Source organism: Grus americana, chromosome 2 (assembly GCF_028858705.1).
Source record: "Grus americana isolate bGruAme1 chromosome 2, bGruAme1.mat, whole genome shotgun sequence".
Taxonomy (NCBI): Eukaryota; Metazoa; Chordata; class Aves; order Gruiformes; family Gruidae; genus Grus; species Grus americana.
In genome coordinates, this window is record NC_072853.1 from 104,333,298 (window position 1) to 104,356,197 (window position 22,900).

General features: G+C 40.5%; 1 protein-coding gene across 7 annotated transcripts in view; it reads right to left on the bottom strand.

Annotated features, from left to right (window-relative positions):
* LOC129203530 (collagen alpha-1(XV) chain-like) overlaps positions 1-22,900 on the bottom strand; it is a 159,491-nt gene that overhangs the window by 98,526 nt on the left and 38,065 nt on the right. For all 7 annotated transcript variants that reach the window (XM_054818144.1, XM_054818145.1, XM_054818142.1 and 4 more), the window contains exons 3-5: positions 11,512-12,059; positions 8,045-8,119; positions 7,522-7,617 (exon numbers count right to left, since the gene is read on the bottom strand). In XM_054818144.1, the coding sequence (XP_054674119.1) occupies positions 7,522-7,617; positions 8,045-8,119; positions 11,512-12,059 (719 nt within the window). The remainder of the gene's footprint in view (positions 1-7,521; positions 7,618-8,044; positions 8,120-11,511; positions 12,060-22,900) is intronic.

The window sequence follows — 22,900 nt, forward strand, 5'->3', positions numbered from 1 at the left end:
GAGTTGAAAGGATGTGTCTAGTAAAAGAATGGTAGAGTGGATATCATCTACTTGCCCACACATACTCCCAGTGCACAAAAGCAATGGGAAAATGGATTAGGGCATTACAGGTGGGCATTTTAGTATCTTCTCCTGTCCCATAGAAAATAAAGCAGTGTGACACTGCATGTGAACTGCCCGCAGCAGTCTTCCTTACAGAGCTATATTAGTGTATTTATATATAGATATACACAGACCAGTATTTGTATAGGTACAGCTGCTCAGAAGTCAAGGAAGTTCTGAAAAGCACTAAGTCCCTTTGCTTTCCCATCTGCAGCTCTTGATGAATAGGAGGACACTATAGAGAGGACAGCCTTTCCCTCAGGAAAGGTCCAGAATTTATAGAAAGCCCTCAGAAACAGGAGAGAGGTCAGACGTGGGTGCAGCAAGCAATGGGATCTTAATTACTTCCTTTGAGGTGACAGTAGAAAGAAATATTCCATAGTTTAATCTACATCCTGTTACATGCTGTTTTTTCTTATGTATGCCTTCTATCAACATTTGTTTTAGTATTCCTTAACTGGGAATGCAATGGCTTCCACATTTTCTGGGAGACAACTATGTGGCCTAAGAACTAAATGCTTAGGCAGTACACATGATTTTCAAGGTACATGGTAGGTACCGCATTGTCCAGTCTGTTAGGCCTTCATTCTGGGCCTCTATAAGAGCTGAGCAGGTCTTCACAGGCACTCTGGTCTCTGATCTCTGCCTTTTGTGTTCAAGATGATGTTCAGAATTTAAGAATGGAATTTCTTGAATGTAACCTCCGCCACCATAGGCACAATGGCAAGATAAAACCTGTGTAAACGTGACTTAGGAATCACTCCCTTGGGAAAAAGCAACTTCACTGTAACTTTTTCCATGATGGACTTCATTCTCTTGTGCTAACAATACATTTTCTTTGGTATTCTGGCCACTATAGGTCCAGCCACAGGGGACTTGAAAAGACATAGCTCCCAAGCCATGTCACTGAGTCAAGATTCACGCAGGCTGCATGAGCGTATGGAAGAAATTTTAGTTGAGAGGAACCTCTCAAGGTCATGTAAGTAGACCACTCTGTAAGTAGATCAGCTCAGCCACGACTTTCTCTAACCGAATCTTGAAAAATTCTAAGGACAGAGAGCTTATATCCTCTTTGGGTGACCTGTTCCAGTGCTGCACTACTATGACATTGAAGAGAGTTTTCCGGAAATCCAGCTTGAACCTCCCCAGCTACAACTTGCGACTTTTGTTGTCTGTCGCTATTGAGGCAAATCTAGTTCCATGCTTGTCTCTATCAATATGTATAAAAGTGTGTGTGTCACTTCTGTAAAGACCGCAGATTAAACAATGAGGGACTAGGTTATTGAAAGGTAAAATCTGTTAGTGGATTTTATATTTAACTCTGAATGAAGAAACAAGGACAAATACAGAATACCAAATACTAATATGCAATCCCATGCAAACCCAACACACCCCATAAAAAGAATTTAGAACTTTTTATACTTCTTGTCATCAGTGTGTGGATAATAAAAAATTAGTTTTAAAATGGCAAAACTAATTTGGAACATTTACTCTCAGATTATTACATTTACTCTAAAGCCAAAAGAACACTCCGCATCATTACACAATGGCCAGCCTCAGTTTGATCTCTGGGAAAACAATGCAGCAAGTCCTCTTGGAACATGTTTCTAGGCACATGAAGGAGAAGAAGGTAACTAGGAACTGTCAGCATGGATTTGCCAAGTGTAAATCATGCCTGACCAACCTGATTGCCTTGTATGATAAAATGACTGGATTTGTGGATGAGGAGAAAGCAGTGGATGTCATCCACCTTGATTTTAGCAAGGTTTCTACACTGTCTCCCGTGATATTCTTGTATCCAAGGTAGGACATTACAGTCTGGATGGGAAAGCAACAAGATGGGTAAAAAATTAGTTGGATGACTGAACTCAGAGCATAGTGTTTAACGGGATATACTCATGGGTCCATCCTGAGATCTGTTCTGTTTTAACATTTTTACCAACGACCTGAGGAGGCAGCAGAGTGCTTGCTCATAAAGTTTGCAGATAATGCCAAAGTGGGAGTCAGAGGTGCGTCAATTAGTACGTTCAAGTGCAGGACTGCCATCCTGGGAAGTCCTGCACCTGGGAAGGAAGAATCCCTTGCAATGTCACAGGATGGGGACAGACAAATTGGGAAGCAGCTCTGCAGAGAAGGACCTGGGGATCTTGGTTGACAGCAAGCTGAATATGAACCAGCAACATGCCCTGGCAGCAAATTATGTTATGTTAACAGGAACTCTGGCTACATGCTAGTAGGTCTAGGGAAGTGATTATCCCCATTTATTCAGCATTTGTTAGACAACATCTTGAATACTGTGCCTGGTTTTGTCCCCCATTACAAGACATGTATTAATAAACTAGAGTGACCTCAGCAGATAGCTTACAAGACAGACAAGGGCTGGAGCACTTGTCCTGCGAGGAAAGGCTGAAGGAACTGATCTTCAGACTGGAAAAGAGAAGGCCTATGGGAGACCTAGTGGCAGCCTACCAATAACTACACAGGGTTCATCAATAATATGGAGCTTTCACAGTGCTTTTTTCACAGTGGTGCTTGGCTGTAGGATAAGTGACAATGGGCATTAAGTTGAAACCAGAAAGGTTCTGATTGGATATAAGGAGAAACATTTTCACCAATGAAGATAGACCTGCATTGGAACAGACTGTACAGTGAGGTTGTTGCAGTCTACATCCTCAGATGTTTCCAAGACCAGATTGGAAAAAGCTCTGAAAAAGTGTGATCTCACCTGACTGATGACCCTGTTTGGAGCAGGAGGTTGGACTAGATGACCTTCCTTCCGATCTGAAAAATTCTATGATCTTAGATCATATTTTTATGTTTGTTAGTTCATAAAGATGTAAGGTTAATGAAACAAAATGATAGTATTTTTCCTGGAAAAAAATCACACAAAATTGGTACTGCAATAGCTTGAACACTCATGAACCAGCAATGAAAATTGTTATTTATTTTTCCTTTCTGACATACAGAGTAGTTCAAGCTATATTTTTCTGAAGAACCCTATAGATAAGACATGCCAAGGACAATTTTTGGCTGCATAATCAATTAGCAAGGAATTCACAGAAAAATTCTTTATGAAGAGATACCGCTTTTACAAATGTTAAACACACCTTTTTTGTTCATTCATAAAGCCCATTAAATGGAAATATTTTAAAATAGTCCAAAGAATGCTATCCATTCCTACTGCACAGTACTGAACTACTTAGCAGAAAAATACAAATTAGAATATGCACCATCAACATTGCTAAGTGTCTTTATTCAGAGATTGCATTTTCAAGTATGACCTTTGACTTGTTTCATCACAGCTCAGCATAGTGATTTACTTCGAACTGCTGATTTGGAGAGTTTGTTCAGTTATTTTTCAGAGTAGAAGATAAAAACTTTCTCAGAAACATCTGTCAGTGACTGTATTGATTGTTAAATTGTCTTTTGTTTCTCTGCTTCTTGTTTAATGTTTCTAAAGAATAAACCCATTAAAACTCCACGGGCACTCACTCTGGAAGGCGCACAAACCTCATGAGTCACTTGCATATAGACATTTCTAATTTGGCAATAGCATTAAACATTTTGCTAAAGGAGACTAAGTATTTATTGACATCCTGATATGGCCTTCTGAAGTCCCCAGGCATTTTACAAAAAAATATGTGTGTGATCCAAGGAAATACTTTCACATTAAGTTCTTGCATTTTGAAGAAAATAGTCATTTACTGGCTTTTCAGGCTTGTGATTGGCTGGCTCAGAAACCTATGTATCATCATCCATTCTGTGATCGGCTCATTCAAATAGTCACCGTAGTAGTAACCGGGACTGCACACAGACACAATGAAGATTGTTTTTACACAGTCCAAGAAACTGACAATCCACCACCAAAAATGTGTCTGTAGAACAAAATAGAGCTATGAAGAGGCTTATTTCTTTCTTGTTTTCTGAGGGTGATAATCTGCCATATATATGTATTTGCTTTATTAACATGGTGGTGTAGCACTTCAGAGAAAATTATTTGTGCACTTTAAGTATGGTTCAGTTTCCCAGACAATCTTAAGAATGTTTTAACAAGAAAATTAAAATAACATCAAAACAGACTAATTTGTGGAGAAATTAAAATAAAGTGAAAATATTACAGCTGAATGGAAATTTTCTATTATATGATCATTGATGAGGAAGTACGCCTTTGAGAGGCACATCAGGAAAAGGTATACTTTGCCTCTTCATTTATGACAACCACAACTTCATCATTACCAAGTAAAAAAATATATTCTCTAATACCTTTTCTGTGACATTTTTCCTTCTAGGTATTGATTCTAGCTTAATTATGGAATTCAAGTTAACTGTAGGCAACTTCTAGGCGTTCTAAAAAAGACATGACATTGCTGTATTACCTTGACATTGTCAGATTCTGAAATAATATTTTGGTACCCAAGACTGATCTCATATGTTTGGAAAATCAAAGGAAAATACCACATTTTTACTGCCTGGGACTTGTATATAGTGATGAACAATAGCTATTACACTTTTAGGTCCCTGTTCATGTAAAACACAGATGTGTTATTAACGTTTTAGCAATGTAACGATAACACTTGCTCATTAAAATTGAAATTTTCTACCTTTTGTACTCTGCAACAGTGAGTAATATGCTGAGATTATGTTGAGAAACCACATTTTTGTGTGCTGGTTTTGGCTGGGATAGAGTTAATTTTTTTCATAGTAGCTAGTACTGTACTACGTTTTGGATTTGTGCTGAAAAAAGTGTTGATGACACAGGGATGTTTTTGTTACTGCTGAACAGTGCTTACACAGAGCCAAGGTCTTTGCTGCTTCTCACACCACCCCACCAGCAAGTAAGCTTGGGGTGCACAAGAATTTGGGAGGGGACACAACCGGGACAGCTGATTCCAACTGATCAAAGGGATATTCCATACCATATGACATCAAGCTCAGCATATAAAGCTGGGGGAAGACGAAGAAAGGGGGGACATTTGGAGTGATGGCGTTTGTCTCCCCAAGTAACTGTTACGTGTGGTGAAGCCCTGCTTTCCTGGAGATGGCTGAACACCTGCTTGCTGATGGGAAGTGGTGAATTAATTCCTTGGTTTGCTTTGCTTGCATGTGCGGCTTTTGCTTTACCTATTAAACTGTCTTTACCTCAACCCATGAGTTTTCTCACTTTTACCCTTCCGATTCTCTCCTCCATCCCACCGGGGAGAGTGAGTGAGCAGCCATGTGGTGTTTAGTTGCTGGCTGGAGTTAAACCACAACATCTTGCAGAAGGAAGAATAAAAGCCAAAAATTCTACTATTGCTGTGTGTAATTTTGAACAGTGTAGTAATTGTGAAGATTATTAAAGCAATAGCTAAAAGAATTGAATTTTTTCTGGATAGATTAAAGTTAGACATCTTTCCTGAATTAGCTGCAGTTGTATCCAAATGAGAAAAAGTGAAAGCCTACTAAAACTTCGTGGGTTAAATTTTGTGGTGTGATGCAAAATGGAGAGGAGTCATCAAGGCACCAGGTGATTTTGCTGCCATTCAGAAGAACCCCACCTGCCTGCAGAAATAAGCAGACAAGAATCACCTGAAGTTCAGGAGAGTAAAATGCAAGTCCTGCAACTGAGGAAGAATTACCCCATGCAGCAATACTGGCTGGGGGCCAACTGGCGGGAAAGCAGCTTTGCAGCAAAGGATGCTGGTAGATAAGTGGAAGACCACCCAGCAATGTGCCCTTCTGGCAGAGGCAGCCAGCAGCATCCTGGTCTGCATTAGGAGGAATATCAGCAGCAGACTGAAGGAGGTGATCCTTCTCTATTAAGCAATGATGAGACCCCCATCTTGACTGAGTACTATGTCTAGGCCTGGGCTCACCAGTACGTGGACATATTGGACCAAGTCCATCAAAGGACCACATGGATCATTAAGGAACTAGGGCTTTCGACCTATGAGAGGAAGATAAGAGAGCGAGGACTGCCTCAGGAAGAGAGGGCTCAGAGCAAGCTTATCAATGTGTACAAAATCCTGATAGGAGGGACCAAGGAAGACAGAGCCAGACTTCTCAGTGGTAGCCAGTGAAGGGGAAAGAGACAACAGACACAAATTAAAATACAAGAAATTTTGGTTCTACTACACTGGAACAAAGAGGCAGTGGAGTCTCCAGCCTTGCGGAAATCCAAAACCCAATGGCACTGAGCAACCTGGTCACTGAGCAACCTGCTGTACTTGACTCTGTTTTGAGACGGAAGTTGGACAGAACAATCTTCAGAGGTCCCTTTCAAACCCATCAAGTCTGTGATTCTGTGAAAAGCACAAGGCAGGCCAAAAAGAGTTTGATGAGCTATATGTAAAAGGCATAAAAATTAAAAATACATTTCTTTTCAAACACATCAGGAGTAGGAAGCCAGGTCAATACACAGTTAAGTTGTAAAAAGAATGTTTAGAGAATTTTAAACCATAGCAGAAAAAATAAGCTTTTTGCATTCAAGTTGACCATGGAAGAGTTAAAATTCCTGCAAAAGAATATTCTTGGGAAACTCAGCAGAGGATATGTCTAGAACTGAAGTCTTTGTAAGAAAAGGGTAGGAAACACGCTAAGTGAATGGTGACAAATCTTCACAAACAAACAATATTCACCCACGAGTTCTGAAGGATTCAACAATGAAAGAGCTGAAGTATGTGCTATATCAGGGAAATGTGAGCGTGGTTTCTGTAAAGTCATTTTTCACAAACCTACTGGTTTTCTCTAAAGGAATCAATGAGAACTTGGATAAGAGAAGAATGCTTGATATAAGCTGCATGGAAAGCTCCATTGGAACTGGAACATTTCAGCCTGGCACAAAAAAGGAGGGGGGACAAAATGTGATAGGAATCTCTATAATCACAAATGTTGTGGTGAGTAAGGAACAACTGATCACTCTGCCTTCCAGTAGAGTAACCACCAAATGAGAGCTGCAGTTCAGAAGGGCAAGCAAAAGGTGAAAGTCCTTCACAAAACATGCCATTAAATAAGCTAAGGAACTCTGCAGCAGGAAGCCGAGCATGGTAAAATTCCCATGGGTTAAAAAAAAACAAAGCACAAAATTCAAGGCCAAAAAACTCTACTGAGATCCACTAAACATAAACAGACATGGTCCTGGCTCAAGCATTTCCTGAGATGGAAATTGTTGCAGAGTAAAAAGAGTATTCCCGGTGTCACACTTATGTTCCTGATCTGTTGTGATACTTTTCCCAAAGTACTGGTTGCTGAATGTTGTCAGATATACCAGATTTTTGATCTGGCATAGTGCAGTCATTCTTATGGATGGGTATATGTTGTTCTCACAGGTGCCTTTGGAAGTTGCCACATATGAAAAACTAGTGACAAAATCCAGATCTTGCTATCTAAAAAAGTAATATTAAACCAGAAATGTAAAGCAAATAAATCAAATAAATTTACCCTTATGGGAAGATGAGAAGGTGCAAGGACTTCTTGTGTCTCAGAAATACCTTCATGTTCTTGAGTGCTGCCATGGCCACTGATGTCCCCTGAAGCCTGTGCAAAACCCAATCATGATAGCAAGTTCATAAAAGTCAAGGAAAAAAGTCAGGGAACTGGCTATTTAAATGCAGAAACCCCCCCCTTTTTTTTTTTAGTTTGTGAAGCTTCAGTGTTATTATGATGTTAAGGTATTTCAGTACTTACAGCATTTCATGAAAATGACCCTTCACAAAAATAAAAGTCATAGTTCATTTTCCTAAAGGTGTTATAGACAAAAGAAAATTATGTTTTTTTTAAAAATTAGTTTTAGGGGCTATGTACTCAAATCCAAAAAGATTCCCACACACAGATAGTTTTAAGTATGATACTATGTTCCCAAGAAGAAATACTACATTTAGTCTTATGAAAAAATCTCTAATGGCAAATGACTTTGAAATCTCAGAGGCATTGAGGATAAAGAAGTGCTTACAAGAATACTCACATAAGGATCATCATCTTCACAATGATCTTCAGTAGCCCTTGGGTCAGATTTGATTGTCAGATGCTGAATTGAGCCCTACATGAAACAACAAAAACAGTTCAAGGAAGTAATATTTTAAGTAGCATGTGTGAAGTGCAGGTGGAGGGGTAGGAATTAAACAAATCAACAAAAATCCCAGACTTTGTTCTGATTTTCTTGGAAAATGATCAGAAGCATAAAATTTTATGATGAAAAACCCAGTTAAAAACGTAGATGTGCTCTTACATCTTCCTTTTGCAAAATGTAGAAAAAATTGAAGTTGCCAGAATACAATGACTATCATGTCCCAATGACAATATAATTGCTACACTGTATTGCTAGTGCCCCAGCTGGATGATCTAGTCCTAGATTATGTCTTAGAGTCTGTAAAACACTGTCTGCGTTTTCTAGTTAAGTGCATTGCAGCTCCAAAATGGCATGTGAAAACCCCTAAAAATGAAGACAAAAGATACGTAGGAAATAATAGTAAGTGATGAAGTAGGTAAGGGAGAAACCAGCTTAATACTTTTCAAAGTGGAAAGGAGATGTATTTTCTGATAACAAGTGTTTCTTTTTTCAGAGTTAGAAATTATATTTTTCAGTCTGACATGCTGAAGGAGCATTAACAATTTCATTTAAACATTTAAGTCTTGTTTCTTAGATCGCAAAGACTCAAAGTGTTTTAAGAAACACATGGGGAATGTCTCCTTGTTATGAGGACTCCCAGAGTCAGGCATGATGCACACATAGGACAAAAAGATGGGTATTCAAATCAAGAGCCATCTTACCTAACACACATGACCTGCCTCTTCCTGTTTTGCTGACTGCATATTTTGTTTGTCTGCTTTTGTGTTTTCTGAGGAGAAGAGAGCCTGAAGAAGCTGGCAGATTTAGTGTTTATCTTTAGACAGACACAGAATACTTCTCAGTCCAGTGACTTCTCTTCAAGGAACTAGAACATTCACACCATGCAACAATATCTTCACTGCGCTCTTTCTGCTGAGTACTATGACTGACACACAGCAGATCTGCTCACTCAGGGGAATAGAAAGCCTGAGTCTTGCTAAGGAAAACTGCAACAGCTGCTGAGGTGAGAAAAGTAGTATGCTTTGCTGTTACTTAATGTCACCAAAAAATGCAAACTCCAGAGGAGGAGTAGCTACCATTTGTATATGCTGCTCACTCTTTCCTTTCTGCTCACTCTTTCCTTTCTGCAAGCTGTCCTCTCTCTCTGTCCTAGGAGTAATGGGGAATTATAAGCAGGGAGGAACTTTTGAAGCAATATTTCTGGTGACTTGTAGAATATTTCAGAAGGGAACAAAATCTGAGATTCTATCTTTAATGATGCTCTGATTTCTGTACCTTCAAAGACCATGAAACACAACTGGTGCCTCCTGAGTTTGCAGGCCATCTGGGATAACAGCTCAGTGAACTGAACCATCCTATTTCTTTCAAAACTTAATAATGGGCAACTCAGATATTGAACGATGTCAGACTAACTGAATGGTTCACTGAAAAATTTTACAAGAAAGGAGGCACAACTGGACACGTAAGCAGTTTCTTGGAAATGATACTTTGTTTTCAAAGTACGAGCGAATCACATTTGGAGAACGCATTTTTCTCCTCTTGCACTGATCTGTGACCCTGGATGGAGAAGGAAGCAAAATGGAGAGCCCTAATGTTTCCCAAGTGTTGCTGCTAGCCAATTACTTCATCCAGGAAAGTCATGGCCAAGTTTGCCCTGGTAGGGATGGTAGGTATGAGGTATTATCCCACTCTGGGTTTTTGGCCTGCTACTGCCTTCTCTGTTAAAGCTGGTTTGCAGAATCTGGCATCATCACTGATTCAGCTATATTTGGTTGTTGTCTGGTTTCTACTTTATAAGCACCAAGCCTAGAATTTCCTTTTGTTTCCATAAAATCTGATGTAGTTATGTCCTTTTGCATCTGGCAACCAGAGCCTTAGACACATGAATTCCCATTAGCCAGAGCAAACCAGCAACTGACATCAGAGTCATTTGCACAATCTGCTGTGAATTGTTTCTATTTTGGGCAATTGATGTAAATAGTTCTTGTCACACAAACAGAGCTTGAGGAGGAATCAACCATTTAGTTTTTCCATCCAAAAGCAATTGTAACGTATGATACATGAAGAAATAAAGACACAAGATGTGAGTACATGTCACAATTAGTAGTACTGAAGCAATCAGAACATTTGGCTGAAATTTACGTACTCAATATAGCATATAGAACAGCCTAATTCAGTGGAAATGCCTTAGAGGGTAATTCCCCATGCATTCCTGTCACCATATTTACAGATTTATTGGTGATAATCTTAGCAAGTGATCATCACATATGTGTTTTCCAGGTGGGGTACCAAAGTGGTCTCATTTCCTTGAATGTTTCTCATTCCTACTTACTAATTGGACATCCCCAATACTGCAGTCATCCCATCTAAGAAAGGCAGAGCCAGCAGGCAGTTTTCCTATATATCCTCTTCCACCTCTTATTTGCTGCTAATCAATATATTCCTGTAGTTCTAGGTGCTTAGATTACTCAGATAAATGATAAAAGTTTATTATCTTTGTTGCTTACCAGATGGAGTTCACAACCTGCCAGTACACCTGAACTTTGGAAAGAATGTCTTTTTTCTCTAAAGCAAAGGATCCACTCAGTTTTGTGCTGCTGCTTTACTAATTTAGGGGAAGAGATATTAATCTCACAAAATACTGTACAAGTTTTGAAGTACAAGGGAAGTACAACAAGAAGACAGAAAAAAGTGTGACATTTCCCTTTCAGTTTGACAATGAGTCAATCTCACACATATTGACAGCTTTCACATTTCTATTTGGAAGCTCAATGGCTAAGAATTCCAGTGGGAATGCGGTAGGAAGGATGCTTGTAGTCAGGCTAGGAAGACTTGGAATCCTTGTAGTAGCGGTTTCAGTCCATTCTGTTTTTCTAAAGCACCTGATAAGCTTCAAGTAATATATAAACTGTAGAAATACAGCTTTATCTTCCAACTACCTTTATTTTTTATGAGATCATTCTCTTCTTGATGTTGAATGTGAAGTAAACATACCTAGCTAATAAGAGTTTAAAATATTGACTTTCTACTAAGGTATTATTCTCAGAAGTTAAGCAAATGAAATCTGCCCTTCATAAAAAGGCCATATAAAGTTATGTGATATACTTATTTTGAAATTCCTAGTATTTAAACTGAGCACTGAGCTTACTGGACCATTAATAAACTTCTGAAGTTCTAGGAACATGTGTATTTTAAGACAGAGTTTATATATCTCTGCTGCCTGAACCCCAGCCAGGTATGGAAAATACGAGGTATTTAATTTGTAACCTCATTTGGGATATAACCATTGTAAGCAGACTTTCTTGGGTAGAGAGTACATGCATAAAATACTGGGGCATGTGAATTTATCAGAGGGTACTTACTGTGAACTTTTCCAATCCTGTGGCTCCTGCATTACCAACAAATATCCCAGAGCCAGATTCAAATACCAAGGCTTGAGCTGACCTTTGAAACTGAACTCTCTGATATTCTTCACAGTCCATGAACAAAGCAACATCATTTCCCTGAACAGTCACTGTAAACCTATTCCACCTGTTAGTCATCACCGGCACTTTAAATGAAGCAGCCTCTCGGGAAATATGGGAACCAGGCTCTGTGTAGTACATAATTATTCTCTGGGTGCTGTCATCAACCGGTGAAAGTCTCATTCCCAGGTAAATAGTTTTCTGGAAAGCATCTGTTACGGCAAATAGCACTCCTCCACGATCACTGTTTGGTTTCACTGTAACTACAATAGCGAAATCTCTATAGAAAGGCAATGGTATTACAGCACTTGTTAATCGACCAATGTTAGCATCTGGACCAAAGCTGTAAGCTGGAAACCCTCCATAGCCGGTGACAAAGTAGACAGAAGGAGGAAGAGGAACTCCTATTAACTCCGTGAGGTCAAGATGTCCTTTTGAGCCTCGTTCTGTAAAGGGTGTGAGAAAAAACATGTTATTTATTCTTGAGGTGCACAGCTCATTTAATTTGAATGCTTAAGGCCTTAAAACCTGTAATGCAGTGTTATACCACCAGTGACATACTTTTAATACTTTAGGCCCCAGTTCAATTAGTGCTTAAACACATCTAGCTAAGTACACGTCATCCTTTGTCCTCTAACTGAGATTCCTCATGTCCTAAAGAAAGGCGCATGTAAACATTTGGTAAAATTGAGTGGTAACAAGTAGTTCCTGCAACATATATTTTATTTTAGCTGTCCATAACCTACAAAAAAAAAAAGTGCTGAATGTGCTTGCAGAGGGGATTCAGTGAAGATTGAGCTACCTTTTGTTTTCTCAAATAAACTGAGATCCTTTATCCTCACAAACTAAGAAGACAGCAAGAGTTCTCTACAAACAGCATGAAACACATTTCGCAAAATACAGGATAAAAATTACAGTGGATTTGCTTTAGCCCTTGCAGTTACCTGCTTCTACAACAGATGTTAGATTACTCTCTAATTTATCTCCTTAGTTGCACTGCGTACATAACAAATACTATTCAGCAATTGAAATTAAGTTTTGAAATGAGAGTATTTTTGCTTTGGCAAACACACAGAATTAAGTATCTCTGCCAAACACGCTCAGAGAGACAACTCCTTCCAGGCAATGAAGGACCAATGACAACAGCTAAGCATCTACACCGAATTTTAACCGGAACCTTGGGAAGGCATACTCTAGTAGCACACCAGAAACAGAAATTCTACCAATTTTCTCCTTCTAAGAAGTAAAAAGAAGCAAAAAAAAAAAATATACCATTTTTAATCATAATGAGTGATTCAGATTTGAATCTGTACAGAGGTCCTTTCAAATCTAAAGCCTTTCCTCCCTTTGCAATATCCTCTAACCTTACATGTTAAGTTTCTCATTTTAGCTAAAAGTCTCAATTCTTCTTACTGGTGTATATTTTCACCTTTTTGAGGATATTTATGTTATGCAGAAGCAAACAAAGTGCTAAGGCACATCTTAATGGAGCTACATCATGTAAAACTATAATCACTCATAAACTCCAGTTCATGACTAAGTAACTACTGGCTTTCTCAGCAGACATGAAAAAGGATCTCCATGATCCAAGAAAGTCAGATTTTTAAATAACTTTCTTCATCAAATGCATCCTAGCCTCTCTCTACATTCTTCTTTGCTGAAAATCTTCAGATCTTGGGTGAAAGAGAGGATGTATTTGGAACCACTGTTTTGCAGTTCCTTTCTTTATCTACGTCACATACCAGCCTACCATGATTCTCAGATTAACTCCATCAGATAAAAAAGTAGCATGGAAAACAGAGGTCTTGTGGTAGAACAGTATAGATGAGGCAAACAAAAAAACCCTCACTAACAGCAGACTGAATTTGTGTATCATACTTTGCTTTTCCCCCCTTCTACCACAGCAGGTGTAAATAACATGTCTAGAAGGGTATCTGTGGTGGTGAGGTACTTCTTTGTACCTATACAACCTGCCATCCACTAGGGCTCCCAGTGCTAGTATTCCCAATGCCCTTCCTTGTGATGATATCTCTTCATCAGGCAAGTTTCTTAAGATGATGTCCCCATACAGCATTAAGCAAAGTTAGCTTGCTCAATGGTGACTGAATTTTCAACATAACATGGGGAGAACTGATGCCACTTATGGTAGTCTAACACTGCAGACATCTACAGGGGACAGGAGCTAAAGCCAGCCCATCTTCTTATAAGTACATTAAGGACAACAGATACAAGTCAGTCCCCAGATCAATTTTTTAACACTTACTTACAGAACCTGAAAACAAGCTCCCAGTCTGCCTAAAGGTAAGCAGCGATGAGAGACATGGAGCTGGCTCCTAGCTCAGCCTACCTGTCAAGGACCAAGTCATCCCTAGATTCTGATGCACTTCACCCTGAGATGACTTTCATGTTACCAGCAGCCTGTACACTCCAGTCATAGGATGCGCTGAAGTTTCCTGGTTGCATATAAAACCACAGGATGTACACATGTAAATACAAACATCTTTTGCTTCAGGACTTGTAACACTTGGTTTCTAAGATCTGTGTCCTGCATCATTATTTTCATTTCAGCCCAGTACATCCTGGCAACCGGGAATACCTCAAGTTCTTCCTCATGTGCATAGGAACTATTTCTGCCTCCAATACCTTTACCACTCCTACATCTCTCCCCTGCCCCAGTATGTGCTAAAGGATGGTTCCAATCTGTGTGTGTTTGTATTAGCTGGCCACTTCAGGCATGATAATTGGCCATCGAGAAGGAGAAATTGGATAATTAACCTCACAGCTCTCACTATAGCTTTTTCTCATTAAAATACTAATGTGTTGCTGACATCATGAGGTTAGGGGTTTCAAGACTATAACAGAATGGGTGCCCATTAGCTGGTTACATGGAGAGTCCTCTGTTACAGGGAAGATAATGGGATGAAATTAAACTGAGTAAAGGAGTAAAATATCTTAATATGAGGAAAATCATACTGACAATGCCATCTCTTTTCCTACAGTCTAATCCCTCAAGGGAGAGAGTGATCTTCCCCCAGGCAGAAGTGTACAAAACAATTAAGAATGACTGTACAGAGTAATTTCAAAGTTATTGGTTATAAAATTACTTTTAACCTTTGTTCCATGATTTGTAAGTGTTCAAGTCCTTCATAATGCATATATTTGTGCAGTGTGGACTGATGAAGTATCTTTCAATTTTTACACTTACTCAGTTACTTTAACTCTAACAGCTATACAGGCTGAATAAATCCAAATGGAATAGTAACAGAAAAGGTATGACAGTCTATCTGAATACTACAAAGTGAACTGAAAAACTTTGCTTAAAATACCTGATTAAAATCAGGCAAAATAAATGAATCTTGCATTTTGCTCTGAAACCTGGCAAGCTGGTTCTGATGAAGAGCTAGAGAGAGGTTCTTCAGCTGAAATGTACTTCTGTTATTCATTATTCATATGCAGTATCATCCAGGGCTATGTGTTGCAAAGTGGTTTCCATTGTCCTAATGGCTTTGCAAACAAATGGTAAAATGTTCTCCCTGTGCCAAAGATGTTATCGTCCAGTTGAAATAAATTCTAATCTATCATCTCCTCTGTACTTCAGCTTTGGCACTTGCTTGCTAAGAGAACTTATTAACTGGAAAAAGTCTGATGTACTCCATACAGAAATAATTTCCCTTTCATATTTTTAGAAAGTTTAGAAACAGAAAAACTAGCTCCTATTCCAGAAACTATTTCCCTTAGGCACTTTTAAATGCTTTGCCTGATAGATTTTGCCCCTTCCTAATAGTTTGAAAAGTAGACATAATTTTTTCTGGCTAAAAATAGCTAATGATTTTTTGCTTGTGAATCCAATATTGAGTCATGTTTTATATTCACACATACATACACATAAAGGAACCTGAACTACAAATAAAATGCACAAGCCATTACTCAAGAGTAAAAGGTAAGGAAAATAGTAAGCTTGAAGGAGAATATAGGATCTGTACACAGATACTAAACCTGCTTCCAAAGAGCCACTGGAAAAGTGACCTAGAAAGCAGATGGAGAATATTTAAGGTGGCCAGCAATCAGCTTATCAGACTTGGATAGCAGGACATACCCCAGAAGCGAATCTAATGAATAGAACTGTAGTTTCCCACTTCCCATTCTCAAAGGAAGATTTGGCAATTCTCCCCATACAGTATGTGGAGCTGCAGTCTAGCCGTAGTTTCCAAGTCACATACCAAACAGTTACACACAGAGCTCAAAACACTTGCTTTTTTAGCACAGGCCCTGAGGCAAATGAAACATATTTGCAAAAGGTGTCAGCAAATGACAGTAAAGAAGAATCAGGATTTTCATTTGAGTAAAACAAGTCAGAAGGCTCAGCAAATATCTGAACTTCAGTGAGACTGGAGTAGATGCTTGCATCTATCCACTACAGAAAAGCAAAACAAGAAGGTTCTAGCCAAATTCCGTACTCACAACTCATCCCCAACTCTTAATGGATTTATCAGGACCTAAAGTTACAGTTAAGAGCAGAATACAGATTTACAGCCACATGTTTTGTTCCCATTCAATTATCTCTGATATATTCATGTCCCCCTGCTGCAGTTGTGTCAGAATAAAAATGTCCTCTTATTCCCTTAAATCAATAGGTAAACACTATGCTATTTTAAGTACCTTTAAGCCAGCAGAGCACTAGGTTACACCAGTATAATTTTGTTTCAAACATGTATTGCTACTAAGCCATTGGATATTGGGGAGCATCCAAAATTCAACCCATTTGTGTGCATGTTTCCTAGACTTGGGGCACTGGAAAGTGTGGTACAGAAGCAGCTTTAATATTAGAATCATAGAATGATAGAATCATAGAATGGTTTGGGTTGGAAGGGACCTCAAAGACCATCTAGTTCCAACCACCCTGCTGCGGACAGGGACGCCCTCCACTAGACCAGGCTGCCCAAAGTCTCATCCAATCTGGCCTTGAACACTTCTGTCACCGAAATTCGGGAATGAAAGAAAACTCCTTAACACCAATTTAGCATTAAGAAGCAGGCATTTCCTTTATTGCAGCGCTGGGTGTCAGGAGGATAGTTCCTGTAATCAGGCACACCTAATGCTGGTTCTCTTGTCATATTTATACACAAATGTTACAAAGATTACAAAATGGTACACTCCCCGTTACAATAATTGGTTCATATTTCTTCGCCTAGTATGCAAACTAGAACGCATGCTCAGTTCCTTTCTCCGCCTCTATCTTTTGAGTAGGTGGGATAATTTGGGTAGGGGGCTTATGAGTCGGTGGTCGTGGGGACCCTGGCCTAAATTACCTTTCCCCTAGTTTCTCAATATTTCGGTGTTGGTAATTGTTTGCTATACGCCTCAGCAAGATAAGGATGCTGCTGGAGGCAATTAATGTCCTCCCTTTCTGAAAAGTATGTACATAAGGACCTTGAAGTGTCTTGTAGCTCCTCCTTTTTCTCATGCTGTGTAGCAGGTGCTCATTCTAAGAATCGTTAGCCTTCTACCTAAAGTAATAATGAAGAGTTTCTTATCACCTATAATACAAGTAGGCCTTCATTACAGGCCTTTCTTCTTGGCTACGTTTTCTTATTATGTATAATATAAGCAGGCCTTCGTCACAGGCCTTTCTTTTTGGCTACACTTCCAGGGAGGTGGCCTCCACAACCTCTCTGGGCAACCTGTTCCAGTACCTCACCACCCTCACAGGAAAGAATGTCTTCCTAACATCTAATCTAAATCTACCCTCTTTTAGCTTAAACCCATTACCCCTTGTCCTGTCACTACACTCCCTGATAAGCAATCCCTCCCCATCTTTCCTGTAGGCCCCTTTTAGGTACTGGAAGGCCTCAATTAGGTCTCCCCAGAGCCGCCTTTTCTCCAGGCTGAAGAAGCCAAATTTTATGTCAAAAAAGAAAGTAGTCGAACACCATAAATGGGGATGGTATTTTTATACTTCTAGAGTTATGAGCTGTGCCATACTTCACATTTTTTACCATTTGTTATTGTATGTTATAGTTGGAATTGTTATAGAATTTGCAGATAGCTGGAGATTCCCGCTGCCTAGCTTCATGGAGCAGTTGAGAAGTATCAGTATGTTGTAAAAATCATCCTGTAAATCAATATATGGGTTGTTTCAAGACTTCAGATGACAATATTAAGAGTTTTTCTTCTTTTAGTTATAGTTTTTGCATATAATTAACTCACTGCTTCACTACTGAAAATAGTGTAACCATAAAACCAACAACCAACCATTTTGGCATTGGAAGATACCTGGTTTCCCTATTGTGTCTTTAGCACAGCAATTAATAACAGTGGAAGATCATGAAGCTCAAAATGGACTGGGAAAAAAGGCAAAGCTCTGTAGAAACAGACAGTAGGAGAAGGGTTTACTCATCAGACAGAAAAGGAGACCAGAACGAAACATGATGTTGACAGTAGAAGGGCAGTAGGTGGAGAAGTTCCTAAAAACGGAGTTACTGGCATAGAAATGGCATTCGTAAGAGCATTTTGAAACTGCAGCTATGAAGTGACAGATATTGTGACTTAAGCCTTGGTGCCCATCTGACCCCAAATGGCGCTACACTGTCAGGTACACATAGTGCAAGAGAAACATACCTCACCTTCACCACACTAGGCAGGGTGAAATTGCAAACCTGTGGGATCCAAAATACTTTTCCACTGCTCACAAGGGGTGAAGTGCAGAGGAAAGAAAAAACCTACCTGCATGGAGGTCCATTATATTTGCTTTAATTGTTAAAGCACAAAACCTGCATTTATATCTTATAAACAGGAGTGGAGGCAGAGGCAGAGAAAGGCCCAGATTCATATCATTTAGCTTATTAGGTTTATTTATTAACTTTTAGGTTAGGGGCCTTCTTTCAGATGTACTATTTGTCTTTACAGAAAGAGTGCAGAGAGTAACCAGTGACACCAAAAGGCAATTTGCTCCAACCTAACAGCTTCTGTCAGCATGTCACTCTCTCATAATCTAGATTACCTCTCTCCCAGCCAACACTAGGACAGAGCCCCAAGCTGCACTGTGGCAAGTTCAGTTTGGACTTCAGGATGAACTTCTTTGTTAGAGGGTGCAGCAGTGCTGGCACAGCTTGCTCAAAGAGGCTGTGGAATCTTTTCCCTGGAGGTTTTCAGGACTTGCCTGGGCAAATCCATAGCCTTAGTGCTGGTGATAGTCCTGCTTTGAAGAGGGGGTAACATCAGATTATCTCCAGAAGTTCCTTCTAAATGACACTGATGAAAAAAAGACTTCTTGGCTATCATAATAGTGTAGTAGTATAAATACTCATGATAAATGCTTGATTACTTCTATGTACCTGTGTTGGGTTTGCGTGGCAAGGTTTTGGTAGCGGGGGGGCTACAGGGGTGGCTTCTGTGAGAAGCTGCTAGAAGCTCCCCCTGTGTCTGACAGAGCCAATGCCAGCCGGCTCCAAGACGGGCCCGCCGCTGGCCAAGGCCAAGCCAATCAGCGCCTCTGTGATAACATATTTAAGAAGAAGAAAAACACTTAGAGAGAGAGAGCTTTTGCAGCCGGAGAGAGGAGTGAGAAGATGTAAGAAACTCTGCAGACACCAAGGTCAGTGCAGATGGAGGGGGAGGAGGAGCTCCAGGCGCCGGAGCAGAGATCCCCCTGCAGCCCGTGGTGAAGGCCATGGTGAAGCAGGCTGTCCCCCTGCAGCCCATGGAGGAAGGATGAGGGGGTGTAGCGATTCCACCTGCAGCCCGTGGAGGACCCCACGCCGGAGCAGGTGGAGGCACCTGAAGGAGGCTGCGGCCCGTGGGAAGCCCACGCTGGAGCAAGTTCCAGGCCGGACCGGTGGACCCGTGAAGAGGGGAGCCCACGCCAGGGCAGGTTTGCTGGCAGGACTTGTGACCCTGTGGGGGACCCCACGCTGGAGCAGTTTGCTCCTGAGGGTCTGCACCCTGTGAGAGGGACTCCATGCTGGAGCAGGGGAACGATGAGAGGAGTCCTCCCCCTGAGGATGAAGAAGTGGCAGAAACACCGTGAGATGAACTGACCGTAACCCCCACTCCCCGTCCCCCTGTGCCACTGAGGGGGGGAAGGTTGAAGCCGGGAGTGAAGTTGAGCCCGGGAAGATGGGAGGGGTGGGGGGAAGTGTTTTAAGAGTTGATTTTATTTTCTCATTCCTCTACTCTGTTTTGCCTAGTAATAAATTAGATGAATTCCCTCTCTAAGTTTGGTCTGTTTTGCTCGTGACGATAATTAGTGAGTAATCTCTCCCTGTCCTTATCTCGACCCACAAGCATTTTGTTATGCCTTTTCTCCCCTGTCTAGTGAATGAGGGGAGTGAGAGAGCGGCTCTGGTGGGCACCTGGCCCCCAGCCAGGGTTAACCCACCACAGTACCCTGTCAGATTACACAGATGGAAAATACAGTAATTATTCTATTTTGGAATATTAAGAACAGTGGAAATCTAAAAACTGAGTCTTTCAGAAATCTGACTGATCTTTTTTAACTCATGCCACCTTCCAGCATTTGGGACTATAGACTCTTTACCCTCTCTCAATACTTCAGGAAGTATCAGTGGCTTTAGCAACTGGCATCCACAAGCATTTTCAGCTTGGCTGTTACATCAAGAGCTACCATTTTAGTTACTTCCTCTCCAATTTTTATCTCCTTAACTGACTGCATGCTTTGAGCTGGTGGAGTGCATAAACTGTCTGACTGAATCAATCTGCCTTTCTGTAGCCCTTGAGGAATACATTGAACAAGAAACAAAACTTCCTTTTGTCGTGGTTTAGCCCCAGCCGGCAGCTAAGCACCACGTGACCGCTCACTCACCCCTCCCCCGGCGGGCTGGGGAGGAGAACGGAAAAACAACGGCAAACCCTCGAGGGTTGGGATAAGGGCAGTTTACTGGGACAGCAAGGGAGAGGGAAACAATCAACAACAGTACTTAACAGAATACACAAAACTGGTGACACACAAACGCAGTTTCTCACCCAACAACCGTACACCTCAGACCCGTCCCGAAGCCGGACCCCAAACCACCCAGAACCGCACCACCCCTCCCCGACTAGCCCCCCTTTTATACTGAGCATGATGTCACACTGTATGGAATACTCCCTTTGGCTAGTTTGGGTCACCTGGCTGTCTCCCATCCCAGCTTCCGGTGAAAATTAACTCTATCGTAGCCGAACCCAGGACACTTTTCTCCATTGCCTGTTTGCATTTAGACGACATTTGCTGCTGGACAGTTGGCAGCTGTACATTATGTGTCGTCTCTGTGTGTTAGTAGTAGTGGACTTGTAACAAGAGTAGTACTTATGTGCTACTCAGCCAAATAGCCAGATCAGATAGCAGATGTACCATGAAACTTTATCCTGGACAAAGTAAAACTGCTTGTCAGCACCCAAGAATGCTTGTTGCACTGTAGCATCAGGGTATGTCTAAAGATACGGAAGATTTCTATTAGATCAATCGCACTTTGAATTAGCAAGCACTCATTTTCTTCCTTCTGTATCTAAAGAATTGCTATGAAGCACAGGCTGTTGTTGACAACCTGTACCCTGCATAATAATTGAGCTCTGTGAATAGATATTTAATATCTACATGTTTATGATAAAATCACCTACCACCTTTCCATTCCTATGCATGGTTGAGGGAGATACTATGCAGCCAGATCACTTGGCTCCTTTGTGCATGCACAGTTCTGATCTTGGCAAACAGCAGCAAACAAGACAGCATCTGCAGTGCACAGTAACCTCACTCAGCCCTTTCCAAAACAAACCATGAGATGCATTCACATGTGCCATCTGCTGAGAGTTTTTCTGTTAGGCAATTGTTTACATCCATGAAAACAACTGTCCTTACATGACAGATGAAGGCACAGGAATGTGCAGAAGGCTGCTCCACAAACTTCTTTATCCTGTTCCACAACTCAGTTTAATACTGAGTCTTAAATGTTTTCACCAGCTGGTAGACAATATAGGCATAGTATCAGGACAATATTTACATTTATTAAGTTTCAGTGGGAAAATATGTATTTCCAGGATAAAGTTTTGTGTATTTTCTCACAGTTATTAATTGACAGTATATTTGCTAAATAGTATTTTGCATTTAAATTTCAAAAAGTCCATTTAATCCTGTTCATTTATCACAGGTAAAGAAATGTTTCTCAGTGGAAGTTACATCTTAAAACATGGGTAGCACATTACTGCATGCTTGTCCCTAGTACTATCTCAATTGTGTTCTGGCAGCACAGCAAAATATTTTGTTGATCTATAAGATCCAGAAGGAATCAGAACTGATCAGTAAGTTTCCCCGAACCTTAAATTTACAGTGCTTTCTTTAAACACTGCCCTTTTAAAAAAGTCAAATTTTCTTCAGAGACCTGTTACTGATTATGAAGTCAGTAGGAATGTCCTCATCAGTTTCAATGGATACGAGCTTTGATCCTACACTATTTTAGTAATATTTATTCTCTTTAACAACGTGTGGATAAGGAGCTAGCAGAATATTGAAACAGAACCCTGAAGTGGGGCATGGCTTTGAGAAAGGGCTACCCAGATCTTTTGAAAGCGAACATACTAAAAACCTCCAAATATCTCACCCATGGTTCCTCTGGTACTAAGCAGCATTTACAATCACAGCAGCATAATGTAAAACTAACCTCTCTCATTGCAGTGTAATGCGATTCATGTTTCTTTGTGTCCAGTGCTTGCACTCAATAGATCACAATAAGGAGCCTTCTTTGCTGGATGTTGAATCAAATTACTAGATCTAACCTGATCAGGTTGTCTGTAGAAAATTATACCAAGTTCTTCATGAACATGAGATAGATGAGTAGTGTCTTCTTTCTCTGAAACACCTGATTGTGGACGGAATGCTTCAGCTCTGGAAGGTGACAGGGATATTTTCAAGATAGAGGCTGCATGACTGGGCTTCACTGATAATCCTGGCTAAGGTACTTGGGCAAATAGCAGCAACAGCAGGAGGGAAGGGGAGAAGGAGGATTAGCTGGAAGAAAGGCACAAAGGTCTGGGGTGCTATGCTGTTATCTGTGCCAGGAAAAATATGGAAATAGGCTGGATGGAAGGGAACAGGGTGCTGGGGAGAATTAGAAAGACCAGTGCAGCAGAACTGGAAGTGCTGAAGGCTTGCTGGAAGCTCAGAAGGGACAGGGCTTGGGATAAGCAGGAGCTCATCTGAGGTGATCATCTGAAAAGCGATTCAGCACAAGGTGGTAGAACAAAACCTTATACAAATGTATACGTTTGAGCAATTTTACTGTTTCTTTAGAAATAC